General features: G+C 41.4%; 1 protein-coding gene across 33 annotated transcripts in view; it reads right to left on the reverse strand.

The window, feature by feature from the left end:
- The window catches only part of celf6 (CUGBP Elav-like family member 6), a 974,597-nt gene that overhangs the window by 12,237 nt on the left and 938,096 nt on the right, over positions 1-24,264 (reverse strand). For 7 of the 33 annotated variants that reach the window (XM_060853793.1, XM_060853794.1, XM_060853791.1 and 4 more), the window contains exons 10-11: positions 9,724-9,804; positions 5,289-5,372 (exon numbers count right to left, since the gene is read on the reverse strand). In XM_060853793.1, coding sequence (XP_060709776.1) covers positions 5,289-5,372; positions 9,724-9,804 — 165 coding nt within the window. Of the gene's footprint in view, positions 1-5,228; positions 5,373-9,723; positions 9,805-10,214; positions 10,221-21,999; positions 22,003-24,264 lie in introns of all 33 variants that reach the window. The other 26 variants (XM_060853784.1, XM_060853785.1, XM_060853782.1 and 23 more) reach the window with 8 other exon arrangements.

The following is a 24,264-nucleotide window of genomic DNA, read 5'->3' on the forward strand; positions in this document are numbered from 1 at the left end:
CTTCCATCAGAAATATTCTTTGAACTTCACGTCCACTGACATATCCGCGAGGTTGTATTTAGACCCTTTATATGTACATCCACCAAAGTTATGACAGTGGCGAGGGTGAACATCTCAATGAATACATTTCAGCCATTTAGCTGCAGACATTTAATGGACTGAATTAAAATTCTAGTAATGCCAATATCCCTATGAATGAATATTAAAGAAAATCATGCAGGTGGCTCAAATTTTATTGCCTTCATTTATGGTCTGTGCTCCTTTCATTAAAGATTCTCAGGTATTTGCAAAATCTACCCTATCATGTGTGAATCATTTCACAAATACGCAGATAGCTCTTTGCTTCTTCAACTTCAGTTATTCACATTGGAAGATTGTTTGGCATTTTTCCCATTTCTCCTGCTTAGGACTTTTCTGATACTCCTCAAACCCTTAAGTCATCCTTTCACTCACTGTAGGTATCTATAAGCTTATCTAAGATAATGGGTTTTCATTATCCAGGACGGTTCTGATTCTGAGGTTAATTTTAACTTTTATTGCGTAAAACTGTGTATGGTAACCCACTAAGGCTCAAAATTAAATTTAATCTTCCACAGTAGGGTTAACTCTCATATAGTATGGTCTGGCTTGGGAACACTGCCCCAACAAGCCAAACTGCCAGAATGTTAATATTGGGAGATTGAGAGATTTCCATTGACAACACCCATGTCTGTGCCGAACATAACACATTCAGAGATCACAGTCACACAACTTCAGGTAATCGTCCAACAGGTTTACTTGAATTCACAAGCTTTCAGAACACTGCTCCTTTGTCAGATGCACTCTGAAAGCTTGTGATTTCAAGTAAACTTGTTGGACTATAACCTGGTGTCATGTGACCTCTGACTTTGTCCACCCCAGTCCAACACCGGCACTCCACATCATCAGATGTAAATCAACTGCTTCTCCATTTTTGCCCACTGGCTTCTTTGAGTAGTTAACAATGAAAGAGCTCTATGTATATTGTACCTCTCAGAGATGTTTCACACAGAATAAATTTGAAGTGAACAGCACAATCCTAGAATGGGATAAATGTCAAATTTAGAGGTGTTCCTTCATGACAGAGTGCTTGTCAGACTGAATTCTCTGATCATTAGTGTCTAGGGTCTTTAATGTGTATCTGAATAGGCAGGCATGCCAAAAATGCTGAGGTATCTGAATATTGTCACGATCAGCCAGTCTTCACCAACTGGGACATTGGGTTGCAAGTCTGGAAAATATGGTGTTTATTGTGTTGGAGTCAAACACAGGTTCTGAAGATTTAAAAAAATGCTACTGCATTGCAGAACTCAATATCTTTTACAAGTAAAACATAAAATAATTATTCAAGAAAGGCATTATTTCTGACTCAGAAATCTTTGCTTTCCATCTTTGTTATGCAGCAATGCAGCTACCTTTTCTATAGCTGTTAATTATCACACTTAATTGCAAATACCCCCCTCTAAGTATTTGTAGATAAACTAGCAATTTACTGTTGACCCTCAGGAGAGCAATGCCAATCAAAGCTCTGAATCCTAATGTCTTCACAAACAGAAATACAATAATAAGAATTGAAGAAATGTAAGGGAAGGTGGTAGCTCTGCTGTCTTTCATATAAACCCGGTAAACCTCAACTTATCTCAAAACAATCTTTTCACTCAACCATGATTTTATGTGGAGTTACATTTCAAGATTTGGATAGAGCTGTTATAAAGGAAAAGAAAAGAAATGCTTGCATTTATAGAGCACTTTCATGCCTGCTTGCGTTCTCAATATGCTTTATAGCCAACGATTTACTTTTTGAAGTGAAGCCAATGATATAATGTAAGAAATACAGCAGGCAATTTGTACTTCATAAACTCCCGCCAACAACGACACAATAATTACTAGATAATCTGTTTTTGTCTTATTGACTGAGATGTAAATATTGACCAAGCTACAAGGAATACTGTTCTCTTTCAAAATGGTGCCACAGGTCCCTTTACATTCACTGCTGAAATGGGCAGATGGGCCTCGATTAATGCCTCCAACACAAAGAAACCTTACTCAGACGGCCAGGTTCTCCACAGGAGAGTTAGCCTTGATTTTAGCTCAAGCATTGGAATGTGATTCGCAGCCAGAGAGAGCTACCAACAGGGTCACAACTGATACAACCATTCAGGCACTCACAGTCCATTCGGCCCACTGAATTGGTGCCACACACAGGCCACCATCTCCCCATCTGACCACATTGGCATATCCTCACCTTGGTTTTATCCAACCCATTACTCTGTGACTTCCACACACTTCTTCTCCCATTGTTTCCAAGCTATTGTGGTGTGAGCTGCTCACATAGTTCATGCTTAGTTGATGACATTTGTACAAGGGAAGTGCCTCACTAATACTGTTCAACAATTTGATTCAGTTAATAATCCCTGTATCATTTCATATTTAAGCTTCAGTGTGATTCTTCAGTTGCACCCACCTGTGAGTTGCACTTCACAATGATATCAAAGCCCTTCTTCAATCAACCTCATTCCCTCATACCTTTTCTGGTCGTCAATGCGTTCATTAAGCTTACATTTTAGTTGATTATAAAAAGATTTCAGGCAAGTGCCATACATTATAATTTCATCTCAGTGGATTTGGGATGTTCTATTAATGCTGGAAGGGATACATGCACCTGTGCTACCTGGGATTGATTTAAACATAACGGAAAGTCAAAAGTTTGATCTTTGATCATGAGCTGAATGCCTACTTGGTGAGAAGCATTCGCACAAAAACTGACCTCAGGACCAGTATGCCAGAAAGTGAGGGCGATATTACAGCAAGTTACATTGTGTCTACAAAACCAGTTATTTCTGCTTCACACTGACCTTCATCCACCCAAGTCCATCTAACCTAATCAACATATTCCTTTCTCCTTCATGTGCACAACTAGCTTCCCTATATATATATATATTAAATATATATATATTTACCATACTCTTCACCTTGACTAGTCCTTGCAATTGTAAACTCCCCATTTGCCCTGTCCTTAGGGACATTTCTCCTCGGTGTCTTATTCAATAATCACAGGTGTCATGTTGAAGCTCCTCATTTAGGATAGGACAATGAACAGACACTAATAACGAACGGTTATTGGACTCGAATCATTAACTCTGTTTCTCTTTCCACAGAAGCTGCCAGACCTGCTGAGTTTTTCCAACACGGTCTGGTTTGGTTTCAGCTTTCCACAGTTCTTTGCTTTATTATATATGCTTATGGTCTCTGCACTGGAAGAAATCAGCCATTTAGAGTTTGTGAGTTTCTTTCCTGGAGTGTACTCCTGTGTGGACAGGGCTCAGCTAAACCATGTTGGCCTTCCCTGGTGCATAGTTTTATAAGCCTCACTATCTCAAGCATGGCTAAATGACTCAGAGATCTGATGCACCCAAGGGATAGCACACCAGCAAGAAGTGGGGACAAAACTCGATGGAAATCATTTATACTGAAGGCTGGACTTTAATCTCATGTCCCTAGTAAAGGATGCCTTTTGTAATGGTTATGGGAAAACTGACATTCAAAAACACCAGAAATGATTTGTTCATTCCCGAAGATGTTTACCATGTTTTGACTGGCTTTGTGCAAGTACTTTTACTGTGCTTCAGTTTAATGTGTGTGCAAACGTGAGCAAAATTACTCATTCACACTTGGCACACGTGATACACAAACCTTGCTGATACACGCTGTCATTCTCAATCCTGGCATCCTCACAATTTCACAACTCACTTGCCCATATCATTAAATGACAAATAGATGCACAACACATTTCAAATAAGATGTTTTTTAAAAAATCTCATCAGTGTTAATTTTACAAAGGTGGGCCGAAGTCTAAAACCTTCCAAAATGTTGCTGATTTTTAATTATTACCATGGGTATCGAACTAGGGGTCAGCTAGCAGTATGAGAATCAGGATCACAATGCTATAGGAGAAAGTGAGGTCTGCAGTTGCTGGAGATCAGAGCTGAAAAATGTGTTGCTGGAAAAGTGCAGCAGGTTGGGCAGCATCCAAGGAACAGGAGAATCGATGTTTCGGGCATAAGCCCTTCATTCCTGATTCTCCTGCTCCTTGGATGATGCCTGACCTGCTGTGCTTTTCCAGCAACACATTTTTCAGCCACAATGTTATAAACAGGTCCATGACCTCATTTGCTTATCTGCCTTAAAAAATTGCTTTTTGTATTACATCTCAGTTTATTCACTTAGAATCAAGTCACTGCCTTCTCTCTTGGTATCAATTCTTTCTCAAATCGTTCTGGAGTTATGCCTGCTCTCCTCAAACTCAGTTCACAAACTGATCACTTACTGCGTGAAAGAAAATGACCTTATTACTTTTTTAAACCTGTGTCACCAAGTGATGGTGAAATAATGCATTGGATTTATCTTTCCTGTGTTGTTTGCTGTCATTGATACCTTAGTGAGGCTCTGCTTTAATCCTAAAACAAAAACAAAATATTGTGCACACGCCAGGAAGCTAAGGGAAAAGCAGGAAGTGCTGGAGAGTCTCAGCAGGTCTGGCAGGTTCTGTAGAGGGAGAAACAGAGTTAACACTTCAAGTCCAATATGTGCTGTGTATTTCCAGTCTTTTCTGTTTCTATTTCTGTCTTAATCCTCTCCCTTTCAGCCTTTAAGCATTACCAACCTTGCATTTCAGTCCTCTGAGACCTGCGCTAATGTTAATCCCCGATAACACATAGAGACCATACCAACTGATGCTAATTCATCTCTAAAGATGCAGTCTGTAAACCAACTGCAATTCTCTCACTTTGCCAAACTAAGCCATTTCTTCTACCAGCATCCAACACAGAAATGTTCAGAGAAGGAACACATTAATCTAAATATGAGCCATTGCATCTGAAGATTCCGATGAGTTCTGATGAGAAGATTGTGGCCTTACATAAATCAGTATCTTGACTCTCTTTCTTATGCACACCTAAGTCCTAAATCTGGTCATCGTACTTAACACTCTCAGTTTGCCTGCTGGAGAGACTCTAGTTAAAGATGGTGTAGTAGAAAATCCTGCTAGATTGCACACACTACAATCTCTCAGGTCTGCATCACTGGTTTGGCTCCAACAGTTCAGACAACAACCAGCCCAAGTACCACCCTGATTTGTCCACCTCACCACAGCCACCAACCCACCTACCACCCAGCCCTCTTCACCCAGGACAGGAAAGGATTGCACTCACCGAAGCATTTACTTTGGTTGGTGGCACGGTCAACAAAGACTTTGGCAGAGATCACGTTGCCAAAAGGCATGAACATCTGCATGAGCTCAGCATCCCCAAACTCCTGCGGCAGATGGTAGATGAACAGATTGCATCCCTCTGGTCCTGAAGGAGATCAAATAGCGCCATCAGATATTTACAATATTCAAGTGCCAAAGCATTCAGTAGCAAAACGTTTCACATCATCACACATTGAAAAATGCATAAGCTAGGGAACAACTACTGGTGGATGCCTTCCCAGTGAGTCCAATTCATCAGCATCATGAGCATTTCATATGATACAGGTTTATCTCAAGACCCACCACTCTATTGTACCATCTTAGAACATTGCTATTTACAAATTGTGGATGGTATTATCTTCAATCAGATTAACATCGAAGAAGAGTCATTGGACATGAAGCATTGCCTTGATTTGTCTCTCCACAGGTGCTGCCAGACCTGCTGAGTTTCTCCAGCGATTACTGTGTAGCCTTGTTTCCCCTCAACAATGATGAATCAACAATCAAGGATGCTAAGCATGTGATGTACCTGATGCAAAATGGTTTGAACATCTTGGGATGGAATGTGTGGCTGCACCATGTTTGTCAACGAATGCTGATCTCCTCGGCAACACAGTAAACCAATGGAGTTGGGTGGGGCGGGGAGACGCAATAATGCAGCTGCAGTATCACAGGATACATGACCCAAAGGATACATAGGTTTAAATTTCACCATGGAAATTGATGGAATTTAAATTCTATTAATTCATAAATATGGAACAATTGGTCTCAGTAATGGTGACTGTGAAACTGTCACTGATTTGTTACAAAAACCCATTTGGTTCACTTATGTCCTTCAGAGAGGAAGATCTGCTGTCCTTACCAAGTCTGGCCTATATGTGACTCCAGACCCATGCCAATGCAGTTGAATCCCAAATGCCATATGAGATGGCTGAGCAAACACTCAGTTCAAGGGCAGCAAGTACCAAAGGCATTGCATTCCATGAAGGAGCAATAATAAAAAGATGGAAATTTCGACAAACGAACTAACAATCCAGAGAAAGCGAGCTTGAATCCTATTCACGGGAATAAATGGCACAGAAAATGTCAATACAATTGAAGACTGAGCCATGACAAGAGATATGGGTTCAAACTGATGATAGGTAAGAATAGGAATGTTGGAAAGGAATTTCACACACAGATTTACACACAAGGTAGATATTTCAAAAGAGCGATGCAGGCCTTTGTTAAATCATGTCAATTTCATTACTAAGGCACAGGTGAAGGGCATCACGTGATTGACTACCTAAAGCACTTATAAACAGAGACTTGTGGGATGCTGGGATTGCTGGGTAGGAAGCAGGCATATGTCATACCACACTCTGTGAACATACTTACTATAAAGAAAAGCATTTGTTTCATAATTTGCCAACTGGCTTGAGTTCGAGATAGCAATTACAAACTGGCTTTACATTCCAAAGTCGTTTGAAAATGACAGTATCAGCCATTTGCGAGGGAACCAACAAATTATTATTTAAATTAGAACAATCCAACTGGTCATCAGTAGCAGCATTAGTATCCATAATAACACACAGGCATTTTGTGAATTGTGTATCTGGACTCTTGACCTACACGTTTATGTTCCATTGTCTATGGTAAGATTGAAATCTTATGTTTTTTTAAACCTCACACTGCTGAGGGATAACAATGGGTTAATTCTTTAAGGCTCCTTAACTCCTGAAGTTACAAGTTATGACAGGGGCCAACAGTCACCAACGTCAGTGAAGAATTAAGAGCACAATAAGGACATGTGTCTTGCTAACACAATAGAGGGTGGGGTTCCAGTCTGATGGTCTTCAGATCTGGGCTTATGCCCGAAACGTCGAATTTCCTATTCCTTGGATGCTGCCTAACTTGCTGTGCTTTAACCAGCAACACATTTTCAACTGTGATCTCCAGCATCTGCAGACCTCACTTTTTACCCAATAGAGGCAGAGGCTACACATTTCACACAGAGATGAGGAGGAATTTCTTCCCTCAGACGGGAGTGAATCTGTGGAATGCTTAAGATCTGGGCAATAGAGGCAGAGGCTGCACATTTCACACAAAAATGAGGAGGAATTTCTTCCCTCAGATTGCCTGCTTTACCGTAGAAGGCTGTCATTCAGTTTCTCCAAGTCTGAGGTAGACAGATTTTTAATCAGTGAGGGGATCAGGGGTTATGGAGAAAAGAGGCTTATCAGATCAGCCATGATCTCACTAAATGGTTGAGAAGACTCGATGAACTGAATTACCTAATTCCTATCTTATATCTTATGCCTTTTTGAAAGAGACAGGCTCAAGTAATGGATAAACCTAAGGACTGAAGAGGGGGTGAAAGACAGGATTCAATTGTCAGCAGCAAGCAGGTGATTTTGTGTCTTTTCACAAAAACGCATTTTATTTCAATAAAAGAGAACACAAATCAGGCCACAAGTTGATCATCGGGAAGTTGAGGCTTGGAGCATTGCCAAATTTGGAGACAAGGTGGTCAAGCGAGTTTCAGGACAAGGATACAAATGTCAACAGAGGCTGGAATACATTCCAATCCCTGCAGGCAGTCAAGGGAGCCCATACACATTAGTGAATAGTTCCTTAACACCATTGGAAGAGCAACAGAGGGGTGTTTGTAAATTGGATATTAAGAGAGGAATTTAAGTTTGGAAGAGGAATTTAAGTTTGGAAGAGGAATTTTAGTCTCCAGCAAGGCAGGGTAAGTTTGTAGTAGACACAATTATAACTTGTCAGAAGTGGGTACTGCAGATGCTGGAGATTAGAGTGGTGCTGGAAAAGCACAGCAGGTCAGGCAGCATCTGAGGAGCAGGAAAATCTATATTTCAGGCAAAAGCCCTTCATCAGGAATTATAACTTGTGATTGCTGACTGTCCCTCTACTCTAAAGATTGTGGAGAATTCAATAAGGTTCTCAGTTTCAGTCTCAGAAGAAAACTGTCTCGATTCAAGCCATACATTTGTAATTCTAGAGTCACAGATCTGGCTGGGAGGGAAAGGTCTTTAAATGAAGAAGAAAATTCCCAAACTTCCTCAATTCACAGAGAGTGCTTGATCTCTGCAAGACTACACAGAAAGAGATTCAATTAAAGAATGCTGGCTCTGAGATTTGTGGTTTCTGAGTTGATTTATTATTGTAACATGTAGCGAAGTAAAGTGAGAAGTTTTGTTTTGTATCAATATAGGCAGATGAGAACATACAAAGACACAGAGATCATAGGGTGATTGAACAGAGCGAGGAATACAGCAAAAAAAGAAGGTGCACAAAAAGCAAGATCAACATTAAGTTGAAAATGTGCGAGGCCGATTCAGAAGTCGAATAACAGTGGGGAAGAACCTGTTCTTGAATCTGTTGCTAGCCATCTCCAATTTATAGAGGGAAAGGCATGGGAACAGCTTATGTATCTAGCCACATTATTGGTTGAAGAAAGATTTTATGACAAGGCAGATGAAAGAAATGGGAGAAAGTAAATTTTTTTTCAATGCATTTTGTATTTTAGTTTTGTATTTGTTCAAGGGATATGAACATTGCTGGTTAGGGCTAAATTTATTGCCCATCTCTAACAGCCTAAACAGCAGTTAAGAATCAACTATATTTGTGTGTCTGGAGTCACATTTAGGCCAGACCAGGTAAAGATGGTAGATTTCCTTCACTAAAGAATATCAGGGAATCATATGAGCTTTTATTTCCAACGTGGTTACATGGTTGTCATTAGGCAAGTGATTTAATTACAGATTTGTTTTAAATTAAATTTCAATTTCACCATCTGCCATTTGAAACCTTGGTCCCACAACAGAGATTTGGAAATTCTGGATTGCTACTCCAGCCACCCCTCCACCTTCCCCAAAAGTTCAACTTTCACAAAGAAACAGAGACGTGGATATTAAATAGTTAATGCCATTCATAAACAATGAATATAATACAGACAACTTGCAATTGTGTTGGACACAACCCATTTAGAATCTCTCATGGTTCCTTTTTAAGCTTACCTGATGGATGGCTGTAAGATAAAACCAAAAGACTAATGCCTGACTGGATTACTCATGAAAGACGAGTTATGGTCACTTCAAGAAAGAAGAGATTTGTCATGCCATCTGACCTATAATCTTGTAGATTTTCCAACAAAAAGACAAGGATTCATAATCCAAAAAAAATCACTCAAATACTGCCACAGTGAGGCCATATCAGTAAAAAAAAATACAGCTTTCATTTCTGTTAGGATTTAACCCAGTACACTATTATAATTCAAGACCTGTTTCCCTTCGAGATGAGATGCTCACAGTCACTTTTAAATTTCCCATACGCTTTCGCCAACATTGACAAAATACACACATTGAATCTTCCTTCATAGGTCTTTCTGAACAACGCTGTTTCAGAAGTGGCAAGTACATTGAAGTAAAATTAGGCAGAGACTCCTTCTGTCTTACCTTCTCTTTGCTGCTGAGGAATTATGGGAGGTTGCTGTGGAAACGCCTGACTAATGGGAGCATAAGCTGCTGGATAGGCCGCTGTTGGGATTGCAAAAGAAGAAGTCAGTCTCACTGTTATTCATTCATTGCCATTTATTCCAAACAACGTAAATAATTGGCTCAAATAAAACGGTTTCTGGAGCATAGGGCAGCAAATGTCCACAAATATTGGCACATTTTGTGGAACGTTAGAGCAAAGTCTGAGAGGCCCTGTTACTCGGAAATGAAGTCTACCGGTGGAGACAAGACCATTTGGTTCAACAACTGTTCCACCAAATCCCAAATCTTGTCTCAATTTAAAAAAAACTGTGGCCATCAGAGACCAAGTGTGTTCTTTTCATTCCTTATTTTGGCTCTTGATAGAAAGGCTACATTGTCAAAATAATGATGGCAATTATGTCTGAATTCGAGATTATTGACGATGCCTCAATGGGACCGACAGTGTGCACAAGGTCCTGTGACTGTTCTGTATGATGTTTTACTCTGAGGACTATTGGCCCCACACCAACTCGCTCCAATGTTTGGCCCTTTTAGAATGGATAGGTGACCAACGTAGCGGTGGTATGTGGCAGCATTGATGATTAACAATGACATGATGCCACCTCAGTTTTCCACCTGGTCGATTCACCATCTCAAAGGAGAAGGGTCTGATCTGTTTCGCATACGCCAAAATGCAGCTCCAGTTCAAACAGTAGGTCCACACCCAAGTATTAATGGTCCTTCCCTCAGACGACAGAGAGCTTCTGGTTGGATGATGTATCTGGGTAGAAGAGCAGGCTTGAGGGGCCAAATGGCCCCCGCTGCTCCTATTCCCAATACATAGAGGTGAGAAACAGATGGTGGTAGGGTGATTGATCTCCAACCAACCCCTCATGTCCCAGGTCACTCTCATGCATTTCCCCCTCCCTCCCTAACTGAGACAAGAGTAACACTGACAGAGGTCTGGGTGCAGGTTACCTGGCTGCACTCTTAATTGGGGAATGGAGCATGGAGCAGGAGAACCTAAATGGGGGAGAAAAGGAAAGAATTATTTGACATTGCAGTTCATTCTTTTTTTCTCTCTGATTGGCAGGAACTGACACAGATTATCGATTTACTTAGTGAAAGTAGCAATCTACAGTCGAAGGCCTATCCCATGACTGTCGGGCCAAATATGACCCAACATGAATCAGAATGAGGAGAGAGTGAGGACTGCAGATGCTGGAGATCAGAATCGAAAGTGTGGTGCTGGAAAAGCACAGCAGGTCAGACAGCATCCAAGGAGCAGGAGAGTCAACGTTTCACGCATAAGCTCTTAGTAATCCCTGCAGCTTGGAAACAAGTCCACACAACCCTCTGAAGAGTAACCCACTCAGACCCATTCCCCTTCCCTATATTCATCCCTGCCTAATGCACCTATCCTACACATCCCTGAACATTATGGGCAATTTAGCATGGACAATTCACCTAACCTGCACATCTTTAGATTGTGGGAGGAAACCCATGCAGATATGGAGAGAATGTGCAAACTCCACACAGATAGTCAACTGAGGCTGGAATCGAACCCAGGTCCCTGGTGCTGTGAGGCAGCAGTGCTAACCACTGAGCCACTGTGCTGTTCCAAGGAATGATTCTGATGAAGGGATTATGCTCAAAATGTCGACTCTCCTGCTCCTCAGATGCTGCCCGACCTGCTGTGTTTTTCCAGCACCACACTCTTCGACATGAATCAGAGTGAGGTCATTCATGATTGATAGCAAGAAGCACATCGTCACATGAAAGATGGTGGAAATCTGGAATGTTTTTCCACTAAACACTGTTTAGACTGAGGATAATTAGTAAGAATTTTAAATTGAGATAGATTTTGGTTAAGAAAGCAAATGTTAGGTCAGCATTATGTGTCGATGGAGTTAATCGCAGAATCCTTACAGTGTGGAAAGAGGCAGTTCAGCCCATCAAGTCTGCACTGATCCTTTGAAAGGCATAGCATCTAATCCCTGTCCTCTGTCTTATCTCCATAACCCTGTATTTCCCATGGCCAATTCATCTACCCTACACATCTTTGGACTGTGGGAGGAAACCTGCACAGACACAGAGAGAGCATGCACACGGTCAGGAGGCTAGAATCAAACCTGAGTCTCTGATACTATGAGGTGGCAATGCCAACCACTGTGCCACCAATGCAACCCACAGGCAAGAGGCAGGTTTGTGCTGATCCAAAGGGAGCTTGCTGGATTGGGAGTGGCCAGTTCCATTTCAATACTCCTAAGAGGCTTGGGATATTCATAGCACTTTGTAAAAAACACAGATATTTATTACAGTTGTTTAACATTTCTCATTGAAAAGTAAATACGTGTGTGTGTACAAGTATGTGTCTGCGCGAGTGTGTGCATATGTGCAAGTGTGTATGCATGTATGTGTGTTTGTATGTATGTGTGTGTACATGTGCGAGTGTGTGTCTGTGCGAGTGTGTGTGTACATGCAAGTGTGTATGCATGTGTGTGTATATGTGTATGTGTGTGTATAAGTGTGCAAATGTGAGTGTATATGTGTGTGTATATGTATGCATGTGTGTGAGTGTGTTTATAGGTATGCATGTGCATGTGTGCAAGTGTGTGTATATATGTGTGAATATGTGTATATGTATGCTTGTGTGCGAATGTGTGTGTATGTTTAAGTGCGTGTATGTGTATGCATGTGTGCGAGTCTGTGTGTGTATATGTATGAGTGAGTATATGTGTATGCATGTGTGCGAGTGAGTGTGCAAGTGTGTGTGTGTGTGTGTTTGTAAGCATGCAGATTGCCACCAGATCAGGAATTTTTAATTTCTATTTATTTTGTTGTAAGATAAATTGTGGCACATGGCCCATTTGATGCCACTTCTGCCGCATAATTATTCGGGAGAGAGTGCCAACTCTGCCTGGCTCCAAACAGCGGAAGTGTCAAATGGATTCACAATGCAACAGACTGCTTTGGTTACAGTACACTTGCTGTCACCGTCACGATGTGACACTTATTCACGGGAAGGAGCATTTTTCTTCATTTTATTCTAAATCAAAATAATTAGGGAATTGATTCTCCAACCCAGCTGGCCCCAGCCCCTCTGGTTCAGTTGGAGTGACTGACATGGACTGGAGTTGGACTTGTCAAGTACCGCACTGGGAACTGGTTTTCCTGAAGGCTGCGCGAAATGTAGCCTACAATCTGTTTGGCCCACCTGTCTGCAAATACTGTCCTAACTGTCTCCACTTCAATGTTAACTTCACTTCCCATTAAAATAAAACCTTTATTGTTTCCCTTTGCCTCCCTCAATTGTGGAATCCCTACTGTGGAAGCAAGCCATTTGGCCCATCAAGTCCACACCAACCCTCCGCAGGGCAGCCCACTCAGCTCTACCCAGTAACCCTGCATTTCCCATGGCTAACCCACACATCTTTGGACTGCGGGAGGAAATCGGAGCACCCAGAGGTAACCATGCAGACATAGGGACAGCATGGAAGCTGCATACGATGGTCTCCTGGAATTGAACTTAGGTCACTGGCACTTTGGGGCAGCAGTGCTAACCACTGAGCCACTTTCCGTCATGCTATGACTAACACATCAAACACTTTAACTCAGCAAATTCAGGCAAATATTTGTGTCCTATTCACCCTCTCTGACCTACCTTTATTCAACACTATTGGTAAACCCTTCTATTCATTTCTCCTGTCTCACATCTCCTTAACTGGATCCATGCTGTTTGCTCCATGGGGGCTGAGTATTGCCACAAGGGCCCAGTTGCAGAAGGGGTAAAGCAGCTCCCCCAGTGTCTCATTCAATGCTTCATGGGCAAGCCCGCAGAAGGAGTCTCAGTCAACCATTAACGCAGGCTTCCTTGTAAAGGGGGAGTCAACCCAGTGTCAAGGCAGATTCTGCATCTCCTCAGATACCCACACAGGTTCTCACTCAGAAGAGGGAGCTCAGTGGGAACTCAGTGTAACTTTTGCCCCTTTCTCCCAGTTCCAGGGGAGACTGTTTGCAGTGAACTGACTGCTGACACTGCGATCAACAGTAGCACAGTTGTAACGTCATTTCCCAATACTCCTACTGCTCGAGAGGCAAGGCTTCAAATTCTACTATGGCAGAATTCAATACATAAAATTTGAAATGACTCAGTAATAACAACTATGGAACTTTATCATCAATTGTTGTAAAACACTATCTAATGTCCGTGGGGAAGGAAATCTGCTGTCCTTACCTGGTCTGGTCTACATGTGATTCCAGACCTACAGTGATGTGGTTGACTCTTAACTGCTCTCTAAGGGAATCACTCAGTTCAAGGGCAATTCGGAATGAGCAACTTACCACTGGCACTATCAGTGGAAACCACATCTCATGAAATAATAAAACAAACAAGTTAAATAGTCAAAAAAAGAGGGCTCTGTAGTTCTGGAAGATTCAAGGTTGACAAATGTCCATTAAGCCCTCCAGGATTACGCTGTCACTTTAGCTTCACTCAATCTTCAGAAAAAATGTAGGAAGAGTCCGTGAGATAGGAGGAGTATCAACAGACCTCCATCAGAAGTCTTTCAGGATGCACCTTCTAACATGATAGTTTCTTCAAAATTCATAGCGACAGGGTGGATTTGATTTGATTCATTCTTGCCACATGTACCTAGGGACAGTGAAAAGTTTGCTTTGCATGTTGTACAAAGATCAGAGGGTGATTGAGGAATACAAAGTTATAGCTGCACAGAAAGCAAGATCAACATTAGATTCGAAATTTGGGAGGTCCATTCTTTCTAAAGCGGAAGTGACAGTGCAGGGAGCAGGGGTCAAAGGGGTCAGAAATTCACTCCAGAATTTGCTTTCAGTGGAAACATCACTTCCCAAAACTCCTACTGCTCCAGAGGCAAGGGTTCAACTCTGGCAGCTAGTAAACTCTGAATTTAAAAAATCAAATTTGACATGACTCAGTAATAATGAGCATGGAGCCATCACTGATTGTTGCAAAACACCACCTAAAGTCCTTTAAGGAAGCAAATCCTTAAAGTTGAGTATTTCGGGTCACCTACCCTTCGGGATTGTCCAGGTTGCAAACCAAAATCTAGGACATTAGAATTGTTTATTTTTTAATTTTCTTCGAGCGCTTCCATTTGTGAATTAGAAGAAAATTTGGGGATGAGGGAGGGATTTATTTGGTCAGCAGTTTAAGACCTGACTACGCTGTTAACAGATTAATGACCAATTAGTGTGTGAAGTCAATGTTAGATAAGCGGTGGTCAAAAAGCAGATGGGAAGCAGGAGGTCACGTAAAAAAGCCTTTAAGAATATGCCCAGCCAGAGTTGCTGGCACTGATATAGTTTGAATGAGGGACATTGCCCTGGCATGACTTGGACTGAGCATGACAGGCAACATGAAGAAGCGTTTTGACGTTGGAGAATTGAAAGCAAAATCCAGATCATTGAGAGTCAGACCACATGTATGCAGCGGCCCAACTCCCCAAGATCGCACGGTCAAATGCCAGGTTGGAGACAAGGACATTGTTAAGCAGATCCCTGATCTTCCTCACAGACCAGTATGCACTCCAGCAAAACCCTTCCGGAAATTCCGGACAGATTTCTCGGGAAACTGATTGATTCATAATTCTGAAATCAAAAGTATCAAATATCAGCAGATAACCCTTGAAGAATTGTGTACTAAACTGTTGGCACATTCTTGAAATTAAGAAGAAAAGAAACACAGAACTGCAGATGCTGAAAATCAGAAACAAAATCAGAAATTGTTGGAAAACGTCAGCGGGTCTGGCAACATCTGTGGAGAGTTAAAGCAGAGTTAGCGGTTCAGGTCCAGTGACCCTTCTTCAGAACAGACCCTCCTTCTGAAGAGGGGTCACTGGACCTGAAATGTTAACTCTGCTTTTTCTCCACAGATGCTGCCAGACCCGCTGAGTATCTCTAGCCATTTCTGTTTTGGTGCTTGAAATTAAGGGCTCAGATATCCGGGATTAAACGGTCTTCTCTCCCTGGTTAGGCCAAATATCTAAGGCCCCAGCCTTTATCCCTGTGGGCAGGAATTGCAGACACAGCTCACTGCAGAACAGTTCAAGGGAAAATGTGGTTCGCATTGTTCCAGTTTGTCTTATTCGCTCAAGACCCAGGTAGTCATTGTCGAGAGAACAAAAGAATACAACCTACTAACATCATAAAGCCCTGGATCTTGTCCTGTCAGAAATCATACATTAAACTTTCATTGATACATTGGGCACTTGGTAACTGTGACACTAAGGTCTTCAGGGGATGAAGTAATCATTATCCTGAGACAGAATGAACAAGTAAACATCTTCCTACGCTGTTCGTCTGCATTTTGAAGTAGTTCATAATGAGAAAGCAGCTGATTCTCCATGTGGTAAATGACACGCGCCAGGAATCCCTGCAAGGTGATTATCTCCTCCCTCATGTCAGTTCCTAAAACCTCCACCACAAGTGGGGAGGCATGGTGGCTCAGTGGGGAGCACTGCTGCCTCACAGCGCCAGGGAGCTGGGTTCGATTCCTGCATCGGGCAACTGTCTGTGTGGGGTTTGCACATTCTGTCTGTATCTGCATTGCTCTGGCTTCCTCCCACAGTCCAAAGGATGTGCGGGTCAGGTGAATTGGCCATGCTAAATTGCCCATAATGTTAGGTGCATTAGTCAGGGGTAAATCTAGGGGGTGGGTTGCTCTGCAGACGGTCAGTGTGGACTTGTTGAGCCGAAGGGCCTGTTTCCATAGTGTAGGGAATCTAATCTAGTCAAGTCTTTCTGGCTTCTTTCCAATATCGATCAATGAAGTGACCAGCATTGATTCTTTAGAGCTCAGACTTGCTGCAGCAATGCGAACACAGTCGTTGCTGAGCTCTAGAAGCTCCTAAGATCAGTCAGGGTCAATACAGCCAGTTGTCAATCTGGCATGGCTGGGTGGATAACAAATCCATGGGCAAATCCACTGAGGTCAGAAGCAAGCTGGACTTTGATGCTGCTGATTAAACGCTTTGTCAATGCTCCCCAGGCTTATGCATGAAGATTAATGACTTGTGGCTGCTAAGACATTACAGGAAGACACTTGAATTGTCAAAAACCACCCTGCATAGGATCACTTCCATCTTCACCACTTCATTCAGAAATTAGTTGGACAATTAAGGGGCGAGTTGGGTGACTCATCAGTTCCACTACAATACCTTCCAGATCATGAGATGGAGCAATGAAAGCTCTCTACTCAATTTCACTTCACTCGACTTGTTCACGTTATCTGGTGTTCTGATTTAGGATTTACGAGCTAGCAACTTCCAAAAGCAGCTATTTTCTAATCTCCAACTCCAGAGCAAATGAGGATATTTCAAGGATTGACTTTCCTTGCCCTTTGTTTCCGTGCATTGAGGAATGAAGGAAAATCAGCCAGGCAGGGAAGCACATCCAGCAAGGGACTCTTACCAACTTAAAGCTCAGAGATCATCAATGTACTGAAGTATCTGCTTAAATGGATTCCTTTATCAATCTGGGTTCAGCTTTAACGGTTAACAATCCTTCTTTTAATTAATTCATAGCATTTAATACCCATCCCCATTTGTTAAGAGTCAACCACTTTGCTATGGGTTTGGAGTCACATGGAGGCCAGACCAGGTAAGGATGGCAGTTTCCTTCCTTGAAGGACATTAGTGAACCAGGTGTTTTTTTTTTCCGCTGACATGGTCATCATTAGACTCTTAATTTCAGATTTGTTTTTCATTGAATTCAAGTTCCACCATCTGCCATGGCAGGATTTGAACCTGGGTTCCCAGAACATTTCCTGCATCGCTGGATTAGTATGCTAGTGATAATACCACTTGGCCACTGCCTCCCTGCTTAGCACTCGAGAAAGAGATCAAGCAGACTGGTGTTGATCTGACATTGTATCACCCACAGTGCAGTAGAAATTTGGAACACCCTACTCCAAGAGCGCTGAAGGAGTTTGCGACTGACATTAGGTTAGGGTATCAAAGGAATGGAGAAAAGGTAGATAAATGGAATTCAGGTACAGATCAGCCTTGATCGAATGGGTTCACTAGGCAAGCTGAGTTAAACAGTGATTTGACAATACTCCAAACAAAATCAAAATCATATGGAACAGAGATGGGGAGTCACAGTACTTGTGCACAATATTGGCAATGCTCATTAATGTAACACGGTCAACAATCCCCTCAATTTTCTTTGACAAAGCTAGGAATTTCTCCAACAAAGAGGCTGCCATACCTCTCCCACCCTGTCACTTTAACAAATGGTATGTACATAAATATTAATTTGGTCATTCAAATGCTGAAGAACAACAGTTTGTTGAAACCTTTTGCCCGGTACTCATCAGGACAATCCACAAGAATATGAAAGCAAAGGGGAAGAAACATAAATATTGCATGAGAGGTCAATGCTGGTTGCTTGGCAACTGGACACTGATTGGTAAAGGCACTGTCATGGAGGATGCACCAAATAATGATGTAGTAATAAACTTTCAAGCTTTGTTTAAATTTTTAGTCAGGTGGGTTGATTCCAATTGATCATGACAATGTTCTGAGTAATGAACTAAAGAATGGCTATCACCTAGTTTGTTCGGGTGAAACAAGTGCAGCGCTTGCATATGTTCCTTCTGTCTGCAACGAATAGAGCCCTGTGTCTTAATATACCTGGCTTCCTGAATACATAAATGATTGATTGATTATCCTAAATTGTTTGTTGGTATAATCCTTTGCACACTCAGAATAATTTTGCAAATGTCCAATTGCAATATTACTTCTAATGCTGGACATTATGCTCTCAGTTTGTGCAAGTGAGGATTGTTTGGGTGTAATCAGTACAACACTTGTTGCAATAGCAGACGGGATACACTGTTTGATACAATCTACCAATCTTTGGGACTTCTGGCTTACTAGCCTTGCACTGCACCGGCACTGAAAGTCATATACCACTTTACTCATTTGTGGGAGGTGCAGAATGTCTTTTTGGCTTGACAACAACATTCTATAAGTAGTGGTCCTGCCAAATGGTTGAGCAAATTACTATAGCCAATTCTGAGCATTTTTTTTTCACTTTTGTGATAAAGAACTCCTTCACAATTGTGAAGACCTTACAGGGCTTTTATATCAGTGGAAATGCAGTGCTCATGTACTTCTTTGACATTATTTGGAGGAGCTGGTGTTGGACTGGGGTAGACAATGTTAAAAATCACACAACACCAGGTTATAGCCTGAAAGGTTCATTTGGAAGCACTCGCTTTCAGAGCGCTGCTTCTTCATCAGATGGTTGCGGAGCAGGGCCATAAGACACAGAATTCACAGCAAAAGGTTACAGTCTCACGGAGCTGAAACAATATATTGAACAAACCTAGATTGTTAGGTCTTTCATCTTTTAGAATGGGTTTGCTTGTTTTGGTTCTTTAATATGTAAATCCCAGAACTTCTTTTAAGTTACATTCTCAAGATAACTTAAGGTTTTATAACAACAGGTAACTTCTCAGCTCAGACAATGCCTTAAATGTGTGAGGTTAGAGTCTGTCTGTATCCTGAACTTGAGTCAGACTGGTTCTATTTCCAAAGTGGAATTTACAGAATACTACACGGATTGACTGCCTGCAGATTTTGCACAAAATAGAATGTATCTGCAAATGGAATTTTTCTTTGACATTACCAGCCTATTCAAAAATATATCACTCAAGAATGCAATAGGTTCCATCTCTAAATCATGGTAATCTTGACCCATCTCAAAACTGTGAATCAATATTTACTGAATTCATAAACCGAGTAACTCATGCAGTTTGGGTCTGTTTAAATGACACCAAATAGATGGCGTTGCCATTACAACAGCATCAGGCTGGTAATACAGGTCTGACTGAGAAATAAGGATCGCTAATTAGGTTGAATACAAATTAATTAGGTAGTTGATTTAAAAATTAAAGAAATATATTTAACAATAGAGAATCATGTAAGAGCTAACTATTAAAGATGCCATTAGGAAGAAAGACAGGAAAGGTCCACTTTAAAATCAAGATGTACCCTAGAAGGGAGCATGGAGACAGCACAAATATATGATTTATTAACTTAATAAACTTTATCACAGAGTCATACAGCACGGAAACAGACTCTGTGGTCTGAACCAGCTGACCAGACATCTTAAATTAATCTAGTCCCATTTGGCCCATATCCCTCTAAACCCTTCCTATTCATATAGCCATCCAGATACCTTTTAAATGCTATAATTTGTACCAGCTCCATCACTTCCTCTGCCAACTCATTCCATACATGCAACACCTTCTGCATGAAAAAATTGCTCTTGAGATCCCTTTTAAATCCTTCTCCTCTCATCTTAATCTTATGCCCTCTAGTTTTGGACTCCCCTACCCTGGGGAAACCCTATGAATAGGTTCACCCTATCCATGCTGCTTATGGTTTTGTAAACGTCTGTAAGGTCATCCCTCAGCCTCTGACACTCCTGAGAAAATAGCCCGAGCCTATTCAGCTTCTCTCTATTGCTCAAACCCTCCAACCCTGGCAACATCTTTGTAAACCTTTTCTGAACTCTTACAAGTTTAACAACATCTTTGCCATAGCGGAGAGACCAGAATTGAACACAGTATTCCAAAAATAGCCTAACCAATATCTTGTACAGCTGCAAATAATATCCCAACTGCTTTACTCAATGCACTGACCAATAAAGGCAAGCACACCAAATACCTTCTTCAATACTCTGTCTATGTGTGACTCCACCCTGTCTACTTGCGAACTAAGAACCTGCACCCCAAGGTCTCTTTGTTCAGCAACAATCCCCAAGAGCCTACCATTAAGTGTTTGAATCCTGCCCTGATTTGTCTTAACAAAATGCAACACCTCATATTTATCTAAATTAAACTCCATTTGCCACACCTTGGGCCACTGGCCCATCTGATCAAGGTCTGTCACTGGGAAGAAAGTCTGGAATGAGATAAGGCAATATCACACCTAAGAGTGAAAATGAAATGTCAATTATAGGAGGAATACTGGAACCATCCAACTGATAAGAGATAGCAAAGATTCTTATCGCATGATTTCATTAGAAATCAGGATGAGACGACACCCACAGGTACTGAGAGAAAAAAAACCTTTAACAGAAGATTTTCTTTGGAATGAAAGAATAAGGGAAGGATAAAAGAAATAACCATACAACAGTATAAAACTTCTCAAATAAATTGACTGAATAAAAGTTCAACTTTGTAAAGGAATTTACAGGGAGTTACTCTAGCCTGACTCACCCTAAACAAGTAATTAAGGAATAATGTTAAATGATATAACATTACGTGAAAGTGAAAGGAATCTATACAGAGGGTTTATATCCACATTTGAAAAGCAGGAGGAATTCAAATAATATAAATCAAATAATAGACCATCTTTTGGGCAGTTCGGTGGTTCAGTGGTTAGCACTGCCGCCTCACGGCATCAGGCACCTGGGTTCAATTCCACCCTCGGGTGACTGTGTGGAGTTTCCACATTCTCCCCATGTCTGCGTGGGTTTCCTCCGGGTGCTCTGGTTTCCTTCCACAGTCCAAGTATGTGCAGGTTCGGTGGATTGGTCGTGCTAAATTGCCCATAGTATTCAGTGTGTAGATTTAGTGATTAGCCGTGGAAAATGCAGGGTTATTGGGTTGGGTCTGGGTGGGAAGTTCTCTGGAGGGTCGATGGACCAAATGGCCTACTTCCACACTATAGGGATCCTATGGATCCACTCCACTGGGAGAAGATATCTTACTTGGGGCTTTAAAGAAAAAAAAGGATTGTATTAGATTCGATATTGTCTTCTGATAATTAGTAAATTAGTAAATCATCCCATTTAGCTTTTCTGTTCCAACTAAAACAAACCCTATTCTCTATATGCTCTTTAGTGGGCAAGCTTATGCCCACTAAAGGCATTTGACTGTTCCATTTCAAACAAGACTCGAGTACAGTCTGGAGCCCATGAAGATATGGAAGGAAATTCCATGAAAGAACATGAAGCCGATGTCATACGGCACCTGCATGTTGGAAACATGGAAAGGACAGGAGGTTGAATGTCATTCCATCAAATGCACCTTTCTCATGGAATCCATGGTGAAATGATGTGTAGTTTTTAACTTTTCTCCAGACAGTTGAGATAAAAGGAATTCCCCTGCTACCTCCTGTCTGATGATTCCGGCTTGTCAATCCCACAAACACTTAGTTGTGAATTTATAGGGTTGACATAACCATCCCACCAAGAAAGGACCAGCTCCAGAATGTTACCTTCCGACAAATAGCTTGCCAAATTTTAATAAAGCTATAAACATAGATCACAGAAACTCTATAATGTGGAAACAGGCCATTTGGCCCTAAAAGTCCACACTGACCCTCCGCAGAATAACCCATCCCCCTTCCCTATTTCTCTAGATTTACCCCTTACTGATGTACCTACCCTACACATTCTTGAACACTACAGGCAATTTCGTATGGCCAATTCATCTAACCTGCATATCTTTAGATGATTAGATTAGATTAGATTACTTACAGTGTGAAAACAGGCCCTTCGGCCCAACAAGTCCACACCGACCCTCCAAAGAGCAACCCACCCAGACCCATTCCCCTACATTTACCCCTTCACCTAACACTACGGGCAAATTAGCATGGCCAATTCACCTAACCTGCATGTTTTTGGATTGTGGGAGGAAACCTGGAGTGCTTGGAAAAAATCCACGCAGACACGGGAGAATGTGCAAACTCAACACAGTTGCCTGAGGCTGGAATCAAACTCAGGTCCCTGGTGCTGTGAGGCAGCAGTGCTAACCACTGAGCCACCGTGGATCCCAGGTATTTTAATGCTCTGACATTTCTCTGTATAAAACCTACACTTGCCCATTAAAGGAGCACATAGAGAGTAGGATTTGTTTAAGTTACAACAGAAAAACTTAAAAGCGATGATTTACTAACTTAGTAACTATCAGAAGACAATGTCAAATCTAACAGAATCCTATTTTAGGTTATTTTTATCTATCCAAGAATATCTAGGAATATTTAAGAGTAAATATTTAAGAATATTTCAACACTTAGAATAAAGTTTTACTTTAAAGCCCCGAGTAAGCTATCTTCTCCCAGTGGAGAGGATCCATAGAATTCCTTTCCGTGATGTTTTGGTTCAGAAATTGGACAGGGCATTTCTCTACTGCAAACCACAAACTTGACACTCACTGGTCAATTTACCCTGAAAGGGTAAGGCAACTCAAAAGTTTTGAATAACATGTGAAGTTAACTTTTTCACGCTGCCATGATGCAGTAACAACATGAATAGAATGTACTATTACCAGGATGTCAAGCCAAAAGGGCATTCTGCTGATCACACAAATGAGTAATGTGGTATATGAGTTTCAGTGTTGATGTGATGCCAGATAGGTAGGCTGAATGCCCTAAGGATTGGTACATCATATCAAACAGCATGTCCTCCTGATGCCCACAGTGGGCAAAGTATTGACTGTGGCCCAGCAGTTCACATTTGCAAAACTTCCACCATAGTGTGTAATATTCGATACCATTTTGCGATTGGACAACATCTGCTTGAGATTGCAAACTACAATGCTGACAACCAATTTAGGGTTGCCAATTGGGCTCACAGTATGGTGTATCTGCATGTACTGGATACCACAGACATTAATACTCTTTTCTTTGCAGACAGAAAGACCGTGGGCACTCAACAAAATAGATGACAGCTATGTTCTCTTAATTCTTGGGACAATACTTTGATCAATCAGTGACAACTACCTGGTTTAAATTTATCCAAAAATTGGTAGTTAACTGTCATTTGTCACCAACTGCTCCATGCGCACACTTCTATCAGAATCATGTGTTAACTAAATAGCATTTTCTCTCACATTAATGTTGGTTCTCCCTTTAAATTTTTATTCTTGTAAATTGTCACATGAGTGCAATGTGAAAAGTTTCAACAAAATGTCTTTTTTTCTGTAATACTAGAGCATATATAACTAAAGTCATTATTTTTATATGGTGGGGTAAACATCAAAATCAAGTCAACTTCACAGAATCCCAATGCTCATTATAATGATGCCTTCAAAACAGAGCAAGACAAAGGTGCCTTAGTGTTTCATACAAACAATAACTTATTAATAGTCCCTTCAAGGCAGTAAACTCAATATATTCATTTCAGTTTGCAATGTCACACCGAGATATTTGCCTTGTAATTGCTTCTCAGAAAATATTTTTACAGATTTTTTTGTTCCACTTTCCTCAGAGAGTTGCACTGGCCGGCGGGATGGGGTGGGGTGGAGCAGTGGTGGGGGAGGGGGGTGTGGGGTGGTTGAGGGGGGGAGCAGAGTTCCACTGGCAATTCTCCCAAACAGCCGCTGTTCAGATACAAAGTGCCCAGTGGCTTATTTAATCAGAGCTGCTCCAACCCTCACTCAACAGCCACAGATGCCCAATGTGGGGTGACTGGACAACAACGCCAGTCATGAATTTTTAACCAATTTATCTGTTGTTGCCCTGG

Source organism: Hemiscyllium ocellatum, chromosome 42 (assembly GCF_020745735.1).
Source record: "Hemiscyllium ocellatum isolate sHemOce1 chromosome 42, sHemOce1.pat.X.cur, whole genome shotgun sequence".
In the NCBI taxonomy this organism is placed as follows: domain Eukaryota; kingdom Metazoa; phylum Chordata; class Chondrichthyes; order Orectolobiformes; family Hemiscylliidae; genus Hemiscyllium; species Hemiscyllium ocellatum.